The following is a 17,884-nucleotide window of genomic DNA, read 5'->3' on the forward strand; positions in this document are numbered from 1 at the left end:
CATACAGTCACATGGCACAGCTGAGGAAGGGTAGGAAGGAGTAACATGAACAGGGCACATGTATCAAACACTGAAAACTCAGCATCCTGAAGAAACATCTGCCTTCTCTCTCTGTTCCCTGGCATATGTTTATGTGAGAGAGAAACTGAATACTTGCTGTGTCTTAAATATACCCAGCCAGGTGACTTCCACCCCTTCCTTTGGGGGGCTGTTCCATTAGCCAAGAAAACACATTTTTTGGAACTTTTCCTATTGTTGGCCTAAAATATCCTGCATATTGTGCTAGACAATTATTGGCCTTGCTGGTGACATCAGGACTTTTTTTAGCTTTTGCTCAGGCACATCTATATATAACATGACTCTTACCACCATCTATTGGTTCCCATGGCCTGCTTGCAACTACTTTTCTGTTTGCCTTGTGTTTTTTTCCAAAGGACCCTTGTATAGGCATGGTTTTTTTCAGGTTCCCTTTACAGCTGATGAAAAGGTGTCAGCTTGAGCTCTGAACTGTCCTCTGAGACAGGTGGTGTGCCTTGACTGTATGGGAAACTTGGGCTCCTCACATGTGCACCCAAATGTAACTCCTGAGGGCAGGCCTTGTGGTTGTTTTTCTTTCCCTATGGCAGTGGTTTAAGGAAGTGGATCATTTCACCTTGTGTTCCTGTTGGTTTTGTAGAAAAGGACTCTCCTCCAACAATTGGAGTACCCACACTGTCCATAGTAGCCTCCACAGCAAGCTCCGTCGCCCTGATTCTGCTCTTAGTTGTGCTGTTTGTTTTGCTGCAGCCAAAGCTGAAGTCGTTCCATCATAGCAGGTAAGCGTAGCTGGGGTTTGGAGGGGCTCAGGGCATCCTGTTTCTTTGCAGCAGAAACCCACTAAGGTACTCACTCTTTTTAGGCCTTAATTTTGGAGCAACTTACCCCTTTGCTTCTCTGCTCCTGTTTTAATCACATCGGTGGCACCTCTGCCTCATGGTCCAGCAGTAGTCTGAAATGGTGGTCTGCGATACCCAGCTGCAGTCCCCATTCTAACAGGCCAACTGATGAGTGGTTTCCTTGCCCTTTTTCCTTGGCTTTGAATGTGAAGAGTTATGATCCCTACTAGCCTGGCTATAGATCAATCTCCTGCCTCTTCAAGCCTTGAATAGTTGCTGATATGTGTCTGGGTAGGTATATGGATGTCCCCCAGCCTGTTTCTGAGATCCCGTGGACACAAATTCAGGCAGTACTGCTGATTAGATACGTATGCAAATCTGCTGTTGTTCCCTGCTGTGGGAGGAGAACCCTCCTGGCCTGGGTTTGTGGGTGAGAGACCCGGCCATAATACTGCTGCCAGCTGAGGTCAACAAAGTCACCGTGGACTGTCTCTTCCGAACCAGTTACTAGTACTCCTTAAATAAGAGCAGAGACATGGCTGTCCAGCAGTGGGGAGGTTGAGAGGTGGAGTCCTGGAGTCTGCCCTTTTCTGAAGAAGTCCAAACCATTGGAAGACAAGAATTCAATCTCAGGACTCTGACTCATGAGCCTAGGTGATTCACACTGTGCTGGTTTAAGAGCTGTCTGCCCCACCCTGCCAGAGGTTATCTTGCCAGCAGCAAAGGTGGCAGAACAGGCAGCGCTGGCTGTTAAAGAATATAACAGTGTAACAAGCTGAAATCAGCAGTGGTCAGAGCTCTTTTTTATATGCCAGCTGTGACAGCAGAGAGCTGAGTCATGATCTTTGTCAGATTTAGCTGTGGAGCTAGGTGAGGTGAGAAGCACTGTAACCTTTTCAGCTCTTGCTGCTAAATCCATCGGGCACTGTGAATTACAGCGCCTGCTCATGTTTATGGCAATTCACAGCAGTAGGGCTGCAAGGCTGTGCTTGCTTGACCTTGTTAAACCGCTATTCATGTTTCTGTCTGTTCTCCCCTAAATAAGTCAATGGTGAGCATTAAGAGTTCTGCTGTGGGAGGTTACTGGAGTTCTCGGTAACATATGTGTTATATATGTAACATATATGTGATGTGTTACCTATATATATAAAAAAATATAGATGCTTAACTTGATTCCTCCCACCCCACTTTGTTTCTTTTTTTTGAGGCGAGACCAAGGTGTGTCTGGAGATCAAGTCTCTATCGTGGTGGATGGTGTCCAAGTGGCCTTGCCGTCCTATGAAGAAGCAGTGTATGGCAGCACAGGGAACTGCATTCCACCCTCGGACTCCCGAGTGCAGATTGTGCTCTCGGAGGAAGCGGGGCAGAACGGAGCCAGAGACATGCAGCAGCAGGACCAAGGGGCTCACAATAGCTTTGAAAGAGAAGATGAAGCCCCCGGACATTCTGGACTGGGTGAAGCTAGTGGCTCTCGGCGTTCTGAAACTGTTCTTGTGCATCAGGCTGCTACCTCTTCCTGGGTAGCTGGCATGGCTAGCAGTAGACCTGTACACAAAGAGGTCCAGGATTCAGAAAGCAGTGACATACAGAGCCTTTTATCACTCACCTCCTCTGAGGAATACACAGATGGTAAGTGACTTGGGCAAGAAGCACCGAATAAGGTCCTTGTAAGAGTAAGTTTTGCAGTTGACTACCTAGAATGAAAATGGCAAGGAATGCCCCTATGTATGTCAGGCACCAGTGGACCTTTTGAAAAGAGGTGTCCTAGTCTCTGTGGCATGTTTCACAACTTAGACATGCAAGCAGTATTATTCTGAAGTATGCAGCGCTCTCAGCCGGGGAGCCTAGGGCAGTCTGTAAAGACTGTTGGGGTTCTGCCACTCATGCTTCTTGTCTTAGCAAAGGATTTGCAGAGAAACACCAGCCTCCAGCATCATAGTGCAAATGCAGTAAAATTGCTGTGTTTATGGAAAACAAGTAGGTGGGAGGATATGCTTGGAATAGAACCCCTTTGTGATGTTTGGGCTTCTTCATTTTTAGACTGTTTTAGTAAGCAGCTTACTGCCACAGTGCTGCAGCCTTGGCATGTGAGAAGACCTAAAAGGGATGTGCTTGAACTACTGTACAGGGCAGAGGGGCAAGTCTGTTAAACAGTCAGTGCGTCTTGCGTTCTTCACTTCTATTCTGCCTTGAAGGAGTGGCTTTACTATGCCAGAGCTGATGTGAAGCTGCAGCTTAAGGTTGCTTCTGCAGAGACTGCTGTGTCTTAGGCAAGAAATGTAACTGGCTTGTAGCTAGCTCAGGGCAGAACTTATCCCTTCCGTGGTGTCAAGCCCTACAGCTGTAGTAATGCCACCCACAACTGTTGCAGTAAAAACAGTTATAGCGGATTTCCACTAAAGGGCGGAAATGGCAACACACCCTAAGATGGGCATTAAACCTCAATTGCGTAAACAGCAGAAAACCAAAAGTGAAGCTTAAAATAAATGCCCACAGTGTAGAAATTAGAGGATGCTGCCTCTGCGCTGTGTTTCTGTCACTGCCTGGAAACAGTTTTTCTGATGTGCATTGAACTGTAAAAGCTTGACTACTTTTTCTTTTTTTTCCTCTCCCCACCATTTAGATATTCCCTTACTGAAGGAAGCATGAGGCCTGCTCTGTTTGTCTAGCCTTCTCCCTGTTGGATTTCTTCCTCCTCCCCTCCCCCTGCCTTCAGGACAGAAGCACTCTGTGCAGCCTTCCCCGTCCTCCTGAGCTGTGCCCTGGATACCTCCGAGCAGAGATGCCCTCAGCTGAAGATCCAAAGGATGTCGCCAGGTTGCCTCCTGGATGCACCAGTGGAGTTGGTGCAGCGCTGGCTTCCCCATTCCATCAGCATCAGGGGCTCAAGGAACAGAGTGGATTTGAGCTCTCTCCTCTCCTCTTCCCCAGACAGATGTTTGACAGCAGTCTCTGAAGAGCTGCTTTTTTCTTGTGCCTTTCTCCTCACACCGGCTTGTTGCAGCTTATCAGCCTCTCTAGCCCTCCTGCTGCCCAGAGAGCAGGGACTAAAACTGCTTGCTCGCTGGGTGCAGACACAGTTTATATATACGTATATATGTTATATAGGCTCTTCTCCTGGCATCCTCTTTGTGATAGGGTAGGACAAAAGGCCTCACTGGGACTGAAGTTGGGCTTGGGAGGGATCCCAGTTAAGGGGCAGCTTGTGATGTCTAGAAGCGCCTCAGATGAGATGAGCTGTGTGCCGGCTTAGCTGTGCAATATCAGTTCATTGAGAATTGCTAGAGCGCTGAAGGCTGAGAAGTCCAATGTGTAGGAATGCCCTCTGTCCCCTTCTCAAAAACCATCTCTGCAGGAGTCCATTCCTGAAAATGACTTCTGTCCCTTCCTTCCTTCTCTACCCTCGCAGCCCACTTGATTATGCTGTGTTTCTAGAAGCTGGGACTGGGACTGTACTGCCAATTAAACAACCCTTTCAGCTTTGGTCTGGTGCCAGAGCAGCTCCTGGTGTTAGGTTGTAGAAAAGCCTTGGAGAACAACCCATGGTTAGCAGGGTCCGGAAAGCTTGGAGGATGTGACTTTCAGTTAACCAGCCCTGTGTTAACTGTGAGTTAGCCCCATTCACTGAGGCATCAGGACTGGAACCAAATTTGTGGCCCTGTTTTTCTGGATAAGCAGTCTGTCTCAAAGCTTTTTCACTTAAGGGGGTCCTGCACTGAAGCTTAGGTTCCCTTGGTCAGATCTTCAGGGAGAGGTAACGCTTTTGAGATGTCATCTGGAAGTGGTTCAGGTGTTTGAAAATGTCAAGAGAAAAAAAGCCCGTAGGTAGTGACTGCCTAGTGCCATTGGTGCAGTACCAAGTTACCTTTCCAGCCACAGTAGGTAACTTGGTACTCGAATCCCATGTAACTACCATCTCCGAGGCTAGTGAGTCTTCCTAGCTTAGTACAGCAAGAGTCTGCTGTTTTACCCTAGAGGGCTTCAGTGGACCCACAGAGAAGGGCTTCTTCCTTGTGGCTGGGGGTAAGCAGCATTTTTAAAGTATCTCCTGAATATAATGCAGTTGCCTGTTGCTGTGAGGGAAGGTTGGCTACATTGACAGCAGTGTCAGAGGACACCATAGCTTATTCCTGAACCTAAGTTTCAAAGATTGTCTCAAGTTCTGGTATCAGGGAAAATAAAATCCAAAAATATGTATACCTCTGTGCCCACCCACCCCCCCCCACCCCTCCCCCCCACCCAGTTACCTACAGCAGGTCAGAATATCCTGGTTGCTGTTAATAGGACTCCTTTTTTGGCAGGAAGCCACATTTATCTGGGGTAGGTGATCCAATTGCAAAAACATTTTGGTGGATGTAAGGTTCTTCACCAGGGAGGTCTGGACGCCATTCGGTGGGATTGGTTTCATCAAGAAGAGTTGGCTTCTTAGATGCATGTACCTTGTCATAACTGTCTTGAAGTAACCAGGGAAGTGTTTGCCCTGTGAGAAGCTGCTAAATTTTCATTTGAGTTGAAGGAGCAAAATGTCATGGCCTTACACTTCATGTGCTAATGTACAGGTAAATAGGGATGCCGTCTTTGCTGCTTTGCTTTTGGTTTATGATCCTCACCGTCCTCATCCTTGTTGCTCTGGGAATATACCGTCACAGCACTTGGGAAAAGTGACACCACACCTTTGTGTATAAAATTGCTGTGGCTCAGCTCCAGTTCCTGGAAATGGGGATCGGCCATAGTTTCCAGCCATGTACCCGCTGCTCCTGTTCCCGATTAGCTGTTAAATCCCAGGACACCTGGGACAGCGTGTGCCTGTGGATGGAAGAATCCTATTTTCTCTATCCTTGTTTTAGAGGGATGTTATTAATTTAAAAATACAATATTTTAAAGTTCCTTCCCTATTGCTCATGTTACCTTGCATTAACACAAGGATTTGATAAATCCCATTTGGGTGGTTCAGATATTTTTTCTTCAGTTTGGGTTGCGAAAATCCCACGTTGTTTTACAGTGGGCTGCAGTGTCTCAGCTTCAAGCGCTGTAGAAGGAAAACGTTTTTACACATCTGCTATTGGAATTTTAGAAAATAAGCATGGGAACGTTTGTATTTAGTTTTTAACTCCTACCTTGGAAATGGTCTAAGCTTGAGCAAGTTGTCTCATTCACTGGTTTATCAGGGCAGGTGGAGGGGTCAAGTGAGTGTAGTGGTAAGGGAGTGTGGAGGGGAGAGTATGTGACTTCTTTCCTGCTACCTAACCAACTTGGAGCAGGAGTTGCTGCTCTTTATGCATTTAAGGTCCTGTCTAGTCAAACTGACCCTCAGCAATCGAAGTGAGAAGTCAGGTCCAAGCTGTCTTCCTGCAAGGGACAGTCCTTTAACATGGAGTGTTAGCACCGAGTTGGTGGGAGAGTCCCATAGTGAAGCTAGAAGCTGATCCCGATGCCTGACCCTTGCCCTGGACAAGCGCCTGCTCCGCCAGCAGAAAGCACATACGGTGTGACCCTGCCTCCTCTTTCTCTGCTACTGTAAAGCAAGCAGCTGCCAGCGGGGGAGAGAAAATCCAACTTGGGTGGGGAAGAGAAGGAAGCAAGCTGCACAGAAGAGGGAGTGCTTTAATTTTGCTTCATTTATAGAAATTGTGGGAAATGGCTTTACTAAGGAGGGGGGGAAATGCGGAGGTGGAGGGAAATATGCAAGCGTAGATCTTGTGATCAGGCATAAACAGGCAGCTTCTGTTGGCTTGCTGAGAGGGTAAATCAGCAGCTTCCAGGCCAGTCTCTGCTGTGCTGGCTGGCAACCCCATCTGATGCTTCCAGTGCTTGCAGAAGAGCATCTCCCCTGCAGCAACACTTGTGGCCACAGGCCCCAAGGACCCATGCAAGCCAGGACGTGGAAAATGGTTTGGGGGCATCACATTTCTCTTGCCCACGTCCCCAGCTTTAGAGTTTATTTTCATATACCATGAGGTAGAATGGCCAGGGAGGAGCCTCAGAGATGCCTGCTTGCATTTTTTTCAAGGAGAGGAGCAAGGCCTCATTTTACTGGTTATCAAGTGATCGTTACTCATTCATGTTTGTTTTAATTCTGTAGAGGCTGAAGGATTGGGAAGTCTTTTGGGCAGAGATTTAAAAAAACCTAAATTGCACAATCCTGTCTTTACTTATGGGAGAAAGGACTGAGGCTTAAAGATCCCTCATTCATGAGCTCTGCTCTGTCTCAGGAGTGTTCATTACCCCTGAGCAAAGAGTGTGTCCTCTTTGGCTGTTGCCATAGGTACACGCAGCCTGGATCTCAGCGTGGTGGATGGGGAGCACAGGGGCTCAGCCTTGCAAGAGGTAACGCAGTAGATTATTTCCCCCCCCCCCTTTTTATGTTTCTGTGGTGGGGTCACAGCCTCCTTACATTTTTTCCTGCCTATATCTGGTAAAAGAATTCAAAGGCATTTTTTCTTATTTAACACTCATGACACAATCACCTCATGCTCTGTCATACGTGCTGGATCCCGTGATATTCAAGAACGTTAAAATGATTTCATTACATTGGAAAAATAAAAACAGCACTTATTTTACAGGTTTCTGATATTTTTGGAGTCTGCTATGTTAAGAAAAGGGCCTTTCAGAAATTCAGAATATTATGTGCAATAGAAAAACCTCCTTGCCTCCCTTTCAGTTGCATACGGTTTGGTTTTTTTAAAATAAATAAAATGCAACCTACTGCCATGTTTACAGCCCAAGCATTGCAGAACTGGACCAGCCTGAGAGAACCAGAAAGTGAAGCTGACAGTAGCCCATGGGGAATCGGGGTAGTCTCCTGTCAGGATCTGCATCATGAAGCTCAGCTCAAATGATTGTGTTAGAGCCTTCTGCCACCTTGAAGGGGGTCAGCAGCATTGGTGAGAGAGATGGCTTTGCGCGTTCTGGTTTTAAATAGCTTGTGTCTCCCTATCATTTATTGCAGAAGAGGTAAAAAACGAAGTCAGGAGGAGAGACGTGCTGCAGTATGTGAGTCTGTGGACTTGTTGCTGAGTTAACTTCATGAGTTTGGCAGGGAGAAGAGCTTAATGCACTTTTATCCTTTTTCTTAACCACCAGGGAACTTGCTGTGTAGAAGAACGCTTACTCAGCAAGCGTGCTGCTTGTTCACCCCTTGGGCATCTCCCCTGAGGTTTCTCCTTAGCCTTTCAGCTCTGGTGTGGTGAATCATTTAATGCATCTGGAGTGTTTCTTTGGCCTTTCAGCACATGGAGAAGTTAGATGTGTTAGGAAGAAATCTGCTACACGTGTTTTGGAGGAAACATCCTCAGATGCTTGCAGAGGTGGATGACTTGGATCAATATTGAGGAGTGAGGCTAAGAGAGCAACAGGCTCAGCCACTGGAAATAATCTGGAATGGTTAAGTAGTGCAGCACAGGAAATCCAGGGACCACAAGGAGGAGGGTAGGGAAGAGCTGTGACTGAAAACGGAGGTATGCTGCAGGCTAATGAGCTAATGCATTCATGACCGGGTTGTAAGGAGCTTGTGCTCTGTTTAAGCGATTTAGCGGACACCAGCACACTTGCTATATGAAAAAAATATTAATGTACAACTGGTTGGACACACTGACATTTCCTTGCTGACCTTTTTAGAACATTTCCGAAACCTGGTTTTACTGTTCTGATAGCAGTTGTTTAAAAAAAAAAAAAAAATCTGCCTTACTGCTCTGTTCAGATAACTAATTGAATCAATTTCACTTTCTGGTTTCTGTAGAGAAATGCAATAAATCCCATCTATTTTGCACATCCTGCCTCACCCCATCCTCATCCCTTAGTCTGTACCAGGGAACTGCCGACTGAACTTGCTCTTTCTGAAACCCTTTGTTTGCAGAAGAACTTCATTAGAAAGCATTTATTCTCTGTGACACACTTTGAAAGTGCAGAGAGGTTTCCTAGAACAGGCTTCATTTTAAGGTGTATTTTTATACAGAAAATAAGCCTTTCTCCAATCCTTCATCCCCTCCTCCTGCCCTTCCGCAGCAGGACAGAGCACACCACCTCCCTCACTTCTCTTCAGGGCCCTGTGTTAAGCACAGCTTCCAATCTCGACCCTCTGCAGATGATGTACGGGTATATGTGCCCACCAGAACGGGTTCTAGTGATGATCTGCATGTGCTTTCCGTCAGCTGCCTTTTGCGTCTGTCCTCGAGTGAGCAAGGACAGAGGCAACTGAGCTGTGCTGGAAAATGTCTTAGTTCTGATTCTCAGATTTGCTTCCTCCAAAAGAAAACAAAGTGAAGTTGTCTGTGAAGCAGACGCCCTATGATGCAGTGGGTAGGCTGCTGGTAGTTGCTGATGCAAATGCAAGGGGAGCTTGATTGCCTTTGTGCGTTAATCTTTTCTTCTTTCCTCTATATGTTTTCTTTTTGTCTGAATTGCACCACTATGGAATTATTTGCAGAATGGTACTCCAGTGTGGGATTTAAAAACAAAACCATGACTGATGCCATGCAGGATGTCACTCAATTGGTTTTATTTTGCTTTATTTTATATATATTTTTCTGGTATCCTGTACATTGCAGTGGGTGTGAAGATAGTATTTTAATATTTGTACAAAGTTTAATTTAATTGTTCTATGTATATAACTGCATTTCTAAATTAAAAAAAATTTCTTTTGAAGTGAAGCGATATTTGCTTGCGTGTATATGTACATGTTTTTTTTAAACTGCTTGGGCCTTGAGGACTGGATATCCAGCAGATCATTAGTGAATATGTTGCAGTAGTGCAATGCCTTCCATGTGAAGATCAGGATGAAGCTTAAGCTGGGGGTGCTCAAATGGCTTGGGGAAGGAGGTGCAGAGTTGGTGTGGCCTTAAAAGGATCATGTGTCTCCAAAAATACTGTCCGCTCTCATAATTAGTGGCCACCTTCGGTGGGCCTGCATATAACTGCATGAGGAATTGGGCCAGGCTGGTTCAAGGGCTGTTCTGGGAGGGCTGGGATCACTCGAGTGCCACCTGGACCCGTTGTCTTGGCTGACATTCGTGGCAGTTGTTTTTAGCAGATGCTCCTCAGCCCACCTGAGAAGTCTCAAGATCTCCTGTGCAGACTTGCTGCTGACTAGGCTGGGCAGGGTCTTTGTTTGCCTTTACTATAGCACTCTGTGTGTGCGTGGTGATTTACTAATGTGGCGCAGAAAGACACCTACCAGTGCTCTGTCCCTTCCTCTGCTCCCCCAAATAAAACAGTCTCTGCAGTCTGAGTCACTTAGGAGCAAGCAGGAATGACCAGTCGTTGGAGAGGAAGGGTGTGAGCTGGGAGGACACGGCAGTCACTTGGCTGTCCCATGGCAGCGGTACGAAACGTGTGCCTGCTGGGTCTGTGCACGAGAAAAGGCAATAGCAATAAAGCAAGAGGGGGTGAATGTGTCAGGAGACCTGAAGGACATGGGGGACCTCAAAGAGGGAGTAAGGCTGGGTCTGGATTTGATATAAGGAGATAAGATGCATTTTGGGGCACATCTGAAGCGACTGCTGCATGGTTTTCATACATTCCTCTGCTTGCCGGGCTGGGAACCTGCAGCGATGACTACGGCACCGATGGTGGAGAGCTGCTGCCGTGTCTCCGTCCATTGGCGGGGCCCTTGGGAGCAGCATGTTGGGAGGCCGGCCAAAGTGTTAACGATGGGAAAGGGGAGGGAGAGAAAGGTTTAAAGAGATGATGTATGGCATGAGAGAACTTCAGAGAGAAAGCAGGGGTAAATATAATGGATAATTAATCTTGGAGATGAGAACAGTGTATACAGGAAGAGGATGTTATTTTTAGAGGGAAGATAGCTCTGATTGGCAAAATACTAATCCCAAGCAGGTAGCAGGACAGCATAGGAGATGTTGGAGAGAGCTTTCAAATGTGTGGGCGTAGCCAGTGCAGGTCTGAGTGCGGAGGTGAGGCTGGGTGCAGCCTCTGCTCTTCCCTCCTCTGGGTAGTCGTGCTGCACCAGGAGGATGGCACGGGCAGAAACTGCAGAGGAACAGACACGTGTTGTTCTGTTAGTGCTATATACAGTCCTTTTTTATTATTATAATAGTTTGCTTTGCTTCAAAGACCTAATGTAACATTGCCCTTTGAGGCAAATGAGCGTTCCTTTCTCGTAAGGAAATCTATTGGTAGTGTAATAGGGAAGGGAAGGGGAGTGGAGATCCTTTTGGCCCACTTGTTAACAACTACTTAACTTTGGCCAGCTTAAAGATGTTACGAGATTTTTATATACTCACATATATGATTTTTATCCTCTGTGGAGGATCAGGCAGGTTAAAGAGAAGTGAAGGGATAACATGTACCTTGTTCCCATTTCCATTTATTCCTTAAATTATTCCCACGCAGCAAGCTGATCTTAACATAGTTTTGCCACCACAGAACTGGAGCTCTGTGGCCTGTGCCTGCCCTGTAGCGGATAGTTGGCACGTGGGAGTTGGTGGTCTCCAGGAACTGCTTTTAAATTATTACTATTTTTCACTGGGCTATGGTCTCCTGTCATAGGAATTCTGGCAGCCAGGAATGCCTGTCTTGTTCTGCAGCTCTTATCTATTAGACACATTGGAAATAATTTGTCATCTCTGATTTGTGCCTGCAGTGAGAAGTGACCGTGGGAGCCAAGCCCAAGGGAAGCCAGCCTGAGGTGGGTGGTCTGGGAAATCCTCCTTAACAGTTGGCCCTTCAGCTGAAGGGCGGAAAGACCAGGGTGCGCAGGAACACCTCCGCTTCCAGAAAAGCAGCCTCACCACAAAGACATCTACCGCGCCACAAAGCCGCTTTGAGAAACTTGCTCGGGAAAGGGGGTAGATGGGCTCCTGCCCTTACCAGGCGTCCTGCCAGCTGGTGCACTATGCTGCCCAGCATCCAAAACAGGATGTTCTGTACGCGTGTGTTTTCCAGGAATGCAAAGCCATGGACACACCAGCCCCATTGCAACCATAGGCTTTTACTCTTTAACAGGACAGAGCACATCTGGAGCCTTTCCTTGCCACCCCGGCTGCTGAATGCTGCAACACCACTGTTGGAAAGATTTGCAGTGGGATTGTGTTATCAAGTAGTCCCTTGGTGTACGGTGGCTTTGCCCCTGCCAGAAACTTCCCCTGCGTTAACAGGTCCCCCAACCTCTGCTCTGTTTTTAGGGGTGTCACGAAATGCAGGATTCCCCCTCCTGAAAGCAGAAGGATGCCGGCAGGCTACATGCCAGAAAGCCCTGTGCTTTGCAAAGCAAGTGTTTGCAGGCCCCTCCTCACCCACCAGGGCTGTGCAGAGGGGCCCCTTACAAGTGCTGTCCCTGGAGAAGAGAGCAGGGTCTGGCCAGGATGCGCTGCCAGCCCCCATCCCTCCTCGGCTGCGGTACTTGGCAAAACTGCAATGGTCTCTCTCGGCACTGAGCTGTCTTCCTGGTGTGCAGGGGAAGGGATGGACAAATGCACACGATGGACTTTCCAATCCTCTTTGTGCCCTTTTGCAGGAGGACGATATTTACCGACAAACTCCTCACTTCAACCATCAGTGAGACTTGGGGGGGAGACGCAGCAGAGCTGAGGAGCCCTGAGGGTACCTCGGCATAAGGTGGTTGTCCTTTGGCAGCTTTCTGTCATCTGGCCCATGCTGGGCTCAGGGTAGATCTGTGGGACACAGCTCAGGCTTTTCATGTTACATCCATTAAAAAAAAAAGATTTTGGAGCAAGAGGGCACAGACTGGTGCCAACGCAGGGCACAAACACACTTTTCTCCTCCAGGCATATGCTCAGATCTTCTTGGAGCTATTTTAGGGGGTGGTGTTCTGAGACCGTGCTGTGTTTAGCAGCTCTGCCTGGCAAGAGAGGTCTGTCTTCCAGGCCTGTGGATCCCAAGTGAGGCCGGGGGACCCACTTCATGGGGCAGACACGCTCTCCCCGTCCCCACATGTGGCAAACCACAGTGCCCAGCAGCCCTGGGACAGCCTGCAGCGGGGCAGTCAGGCACTGCTGGGCTCAGGGCTGATGTTCTCAGGGAAGGAGGAGGGAGCCATAGTGGGCTGGAGTGTGCTCTGGATACCTGAGAGCACCAAGGAGGCCTCGGCAGCAGGTAGGTGTCCCTCCCCTTGCCACTGCTGTTGGACAAGGTGTGCTGTAGTTAGACTTGCTCCTGCCATTGTGCCTGGGGCTGCCACCGCCCTGCGGCTCCCAGTGGCAGCTGAGGGTGGGAGAAGGACAGGTGGGAGAGCTGGCGGGGGCAGTGCACATCTCTCCTTACAGGTCAGTGGCAGCTGGGGATGCTGTTTGCAAGGCTGGGGCTGGGCTGGGCAGAACTGCTGGCTGCAGCTGGCACAGCTGGATTTGCTTCTGCACTGGCTGTACCCATCAGGCAGGCCCTCCCTTAAGAAGTGCTAATGTGCTACCCATATTTAGGAAGTATATAATGTTTAAAGTCTCCTCATGTTGAAGAGACCAGGGGCCGGGTTTGGGAGTAGCAGAGTTTTCCTCGGGAGGATAGCTCAGGCAGCGAAGCCCTCTTGGCCAAGCCCAATGGGAGCCAGAAGCAGAAGCCTGGCACCCAAGGGGTGACAGCGCTGCATTTCCCGCCTCGTGCTCCCATCCCTGGGTGCTGCAGGGCAGCATGGGGCTCCCCGCAGGTGGGACAGACCAGCAGCCTTGCACAAACCACTTTCCTCCATCTCCATGATCCTCTGCCTGCGCAGGATGGCAGCAATGTCCCTGTAACGGCTGTTTCCAAGAGATTTATGATCGTGGGTTCAGCTCTGCAGACTAAGTTGTTACCATCCTACGGGCTGTGTCTGCCCTCATAAACGTAACCTGGCTCCAAATAATTGCTTCCTCTGGGAAGCTTTAAAACAGTTGATTTGTTACTGAAACCGTGCGATATTTCTCTTGTGCGTCTTTGGTGCATTTTCAACAGCCTTACAAATAACTGGGAATTTATCTTTGTGACATCTCAGTGGGTGGGAAGGCCCACGCTGTCCCTGTTGATGGGGAGGGGAAAAAACAAAGCACAGAAAACTGCAGTAACCTTCTCCAGGTCATACCAGAGGCTGTGTTGCAGGTGGGGAAACAAATGCTCTTAATGACACCTTCAGCATGCCTTCTTCCAGACCTCTGCTTCAGCTGTGACCTCCTGTTTGCTCTGCACATGGTGATCCAGCTGTCACCCCAAGGGATGGCCCCTTTACTCCAGCACAGGCTGTGCCCAAAGGGAATGACTGAAATGGTAATTCAGAGATATTGATTCTCCTCATCTTGGAAGTGTAATGCCAAGGGCTACACCTGCTCCATAATCACTCTTTTCTTGTTCTGCCTTGTGGCTACTGAGTTTGAGATAAACCAGTCAGGGCTGTGCCCTGGGGAATCAAATGGAGGCTCTGCTGTTCCCACACCAAGGCAGGTCGGCGGGGACTTGGGAGAGTCACACAGGAAGGTGAGCTTTCATCTTTGCTGCGTTTTGGCAACGAAAAGGAATTTCAGAACAAAGTGGTAAAAATGCAACTGAGTGGAGCGTGGGAGGGGTCTGGATGCAGGGACACATGGTGCTGGGGTACCTCTCAGGCGCTGGAATTAGGTTTTCTTGCTTACTGGTGCAATAGGGAACAAAGTATGTTGCTGTTTTGGTTGGTTTATCAGTTGTTGGGCTGGTCCCTGTGAGCTGAGGGCCAAGGATTAACACCTTGTAGCTTCCCCCTGCAATTGGCAGGGACAATTATGAGAGGTCCAGAGAGTTTAAATGTTTCTTCCTTTGTTTCTTCCCTGCTCTGCATTTATACAAACCCATCCTAATCTTTTTTTTATGCTGGGTATTTTTTTTTTGTCTGGTTTCTCAGGATGCAAACTACCATTGCACCTTCATCTTTCCCACGGGAGGAAAACCCCCCACAGCACCATCTTATTGCTACTCTCCTAAGCTGCAGTGGCAAGGAAGGGATGTAAATGGGACAGAGAGCAAGCAGTCTTCCCACTCTCCCTCCAGCAGCGTCCACGCTGCAACCCGAGCATGCTCTTTTGGGGCACGGGGGGGTGGCTGTGCCACCCGGTTTGCCGTGAGGGTCTCTCTCGTTTGAGCTTCTAACGCCGGTTAAAAACCTGTGCGGGGTGGTCTCCGATTTTCCCAGCGCCGTTAGATCTACCTGGGGCAGATCCTGGGAGCAAACACCCCGCCGTGGGGAGGGCGGGGAGGCGGCCGCCAGCAGCGGCGGTCCCACACCCCCACCTAGCGCCCGCTGGCCCCGCAGCGCCCGCAGCTCGCCACCGGCCCCGCCAGCGAAGAGCCGCAGGGCTGACGGGTGGCACTCGCGGCCCGACTGCGGGTTTGCGAGGGTGGCTGGCGGTTCCCATGCTTGCACAAATTTCGTGGCCGTCCTCTGGCAACCAGAGGCTGATTAGGGGTTAAGAATGAAGGTGTGTTCCTCTAGCCAAAGAATTATTTTGGGAGGGAGTAAAGAAAAGGTTATTTGTATTTAAAATCAAAATAATGGAAGTTTTTTTTGGGGGGGGGGAAAAAACCAAAACCACACAAAAAACCAACAACAACAACAAAAAAATCCAAACAAAAAACTCAACAAATCTACTTTAGCAACCAGAATGCTGGCACAGGGAGGATAAATGGGTCTAAACTAGCCATGATGGACATTAGGCCAGAAATCAGGATCACCACCACTGGTTAGATAGTAGGGGAGCCTTGTGGCAGGGTCAGGGAAGCCGGGAAGATGACTGGTTTTAACATGTAGCCTGATCGCTTTGTGAAATGTCAAGCACTTGCCCAAGAATGGGGCCTTCCAACTTCAATGGTGCCAGCAATAGTGATCAAGTTGAAAAGGAGCTGATAAATACTGATAAATGCCAGGACACCTAAGCCAGATCAGGCTCTCAAGAGGACGAAACTTGAAATAGTGGTGGCTTTGGTCTAAACCAGCCTGTGTTCCACGACAACCCGAGAAAGCCTTCCGAGGCCGTGCGCTGGGAGGCTGCTCCTCTCCGCAGACTCTAAGGTGGCACTTGCATCTGCAGAGGGTCACAAGCCCATCTTAAACACCTGGCTTGGGCCAGAAACCCCTTGGAGGGTTTTTTTTCTGCTTTGTTGGGCAAAACCCTGCTGATTTCTTCAGTGCGAGGGTGTCCTATTTGTTTGTGGCACCTAATGGCCATTGAGAAACCAAATCTCTGTAGCTGCTCAGGGTGATCATCTGCTCCCTGCAGTTAGCAGAGCTAGCTGCTTTCTTTGCCAGAGCAATGTGGAGTCATTTTCTTACAGGAGAGGAAACAAATTCTCCAGACGCAATGCCCTTCTGGGCAAGTGCTGCAGTTGCCTCTGAAATTTTCAAAAACACAAAATATTTTTTTTTAGATGTCGTCTTTTATGGGGTTTCATAACTAAAAAAAGGTTATTTAAAACTTTTATGTGTCTCCTTTTTCGTCTGGTGAGGGAGCAGGGGTATATTAATGCTTGAGGGGGATTCCCTTCCTCGCCTGCTTCTCAAAGAAAGCTTGCCTTGTTTAAAGTGTTTTCCTTCTGCCTGTCTCCATAGAAAATATTAGGGATATGGGGTCTGGTATTCATTATAAGCTCCCAACAGAGTAAGATCAATCAAACTTTAAATAAAGCAGCTGTGAGCCAGTATGTCATTTAGCTGCTGAAGTTAAAAGCGTGTGTAACAAAAACGGAGCTTAATGGCGAGGGCTTTTATTCCCTCTTTCAGAAGTTTGCGTGATGTTGTCTTGTTGCTTCACAGTCACACAAGGTGGGTCTTGCCTGAATTTTTCATCTGTGCACCTACCTATCTGGTAGAGCATGAAACCTAGATAGCCACGGCTACTTTTACCTTTGCAATCAGAGGTACCTAAGGGTTTAACCAAAGCCACTCTTTCTTTTCTTGAATGTGAAAATAATTAGGTAAAACCTAAAAGCTTATTAAAATTGCCTTTTCTTAATAGTGAATGAAATTTAGAAAGTACTTTTTTTTTCCCCCTAGCCTTGGGAAAGAACCAAACCCAAAATAGGACCGAACAAAATCCCTGTGCAGTTGTCAGGAACACTAAAAGCTTCCCTGCATGCACTATTTGGTTGCAGCGTGTTACACACCAAGCCTGGCAGTACTTTCCCCAGGTGACTGTTCTCCTCCACCATGAAGCTGCCTGGCATAATATGCATATTTCCATCCTAGTGCGACAGCTGAGCCAGGGCCATGGAGAGATTTATTCACTAGACAAGGGGTCCATTTTCATTCCTCTCTCAGCAGCGCAGCCGCAGCAGCAGAGGCTGACCAGGTCAGCCTTGTAACACAAATTCAGCCCTGCCTGAAGAAAAGCCCTGGGCTGCCAGGAGGTTCACTCGCACCAACAGATGGGAAGGAGTGGTGGGAGGCACCCGAGGGAGCAACCACATATTCAAGCAGTGTGATATTTATAATTTTAATCAGCAGTATTGCAGTTAAGTCCAAGACACAGGAAAACAGAGGAAAGGTCACACAAGAGCAATGAAATTATCAGAGGCTGGAAGGACTTACAAGAAGAGATGAAAAGGGCTAAATATGTGATCTCAGCTGAGCATAGGGGCTAAAGGAGCTTGATATTACCATCCAAAGGGAACTGTCCCCAGGGAGGAAAAGGGATTCTTTAGCCTTGTTCAAGGGCTTGTAACAAAATGTGACGGGAGGAGTCTTGAAAGAAAAATACAGGTTAAATAGAAAAAAAAGTTCCTCCTGATGTCATTTGTTAAACTGAAATGATTTCCCACAGGGAGCAGCTGAAGGCCAGGCTCTCAACTTGTCTGTACACTGGGAGGGGGACATACTTTCCTGTGCTTTAGGAAAGTCGAGGAGCTGGGGCAAGTACTGAGTGATGGACTGGCCTGCCAGGCTCTTCATCTTCCAGCTTGCTGCCTGCCAGAAATAACGGCCTGTGCCTGTTGTTTATCCTACGTGCCATCTGATGCTTGAATTTGACAACAGTAAGAAAACTCTTCTGCCTGTGTATGTGCTGGGAATTAGCAACCAGGGTTGTCAGAGGGTCGTGTAGCAG

General features: G+C 48.1%; 1 protein-coding gene across 5 annotated transcripts in view; it reads left to right on the plus strand.

The window, feature by feature from the left end:
• The window catches only part of SUSD6 (sushi domain containing 6), an 89,002-nt gene extending 79,475 nt beyond the window's left edge, over positions 1-9,527 (plus strand). For all 5 annotated transcript variants that reach the window (XM_064462330.1, XM_064462329.1, XM_064462333.1 and 2 more), the window contains 3 exons: positions 677-815; positions 2,083-2,504; positions 3,499-9,527. In XM_064462330.1, coding sequence (XP_064318400.1) covers positions 677-815; positions 2,083-2,504; positions 3,499-3,524 — 587 coding nt within the window. In that variant the 3' untranslated portion in view covers positions 3,525-9,527. The remainder of the gene's footprint in view (positions 1-676; positions 816-2,082; positions 2,505-3,498) is intronic.
• The last annotated feature ends 8,357 nt before the right edge of the window (positions 9,528-17,884 follow it).

The sequence above is a fragment of the Phalacrocorax carbo genome, chromosome 10 (assembly GCF_963921805.1).
Source record: "Phalacrocorax carbo chromosome 10, bPhaCar2.1, whole genome shotgun sequence".
In the NCBI taxonomy this organism is placed as follows: Eukaryota; Metazoa; Chordata; class Aves; order Suliformes; family Phalacrocoracidae; genus Phalacrocorax; species Phalacrocorax carbo.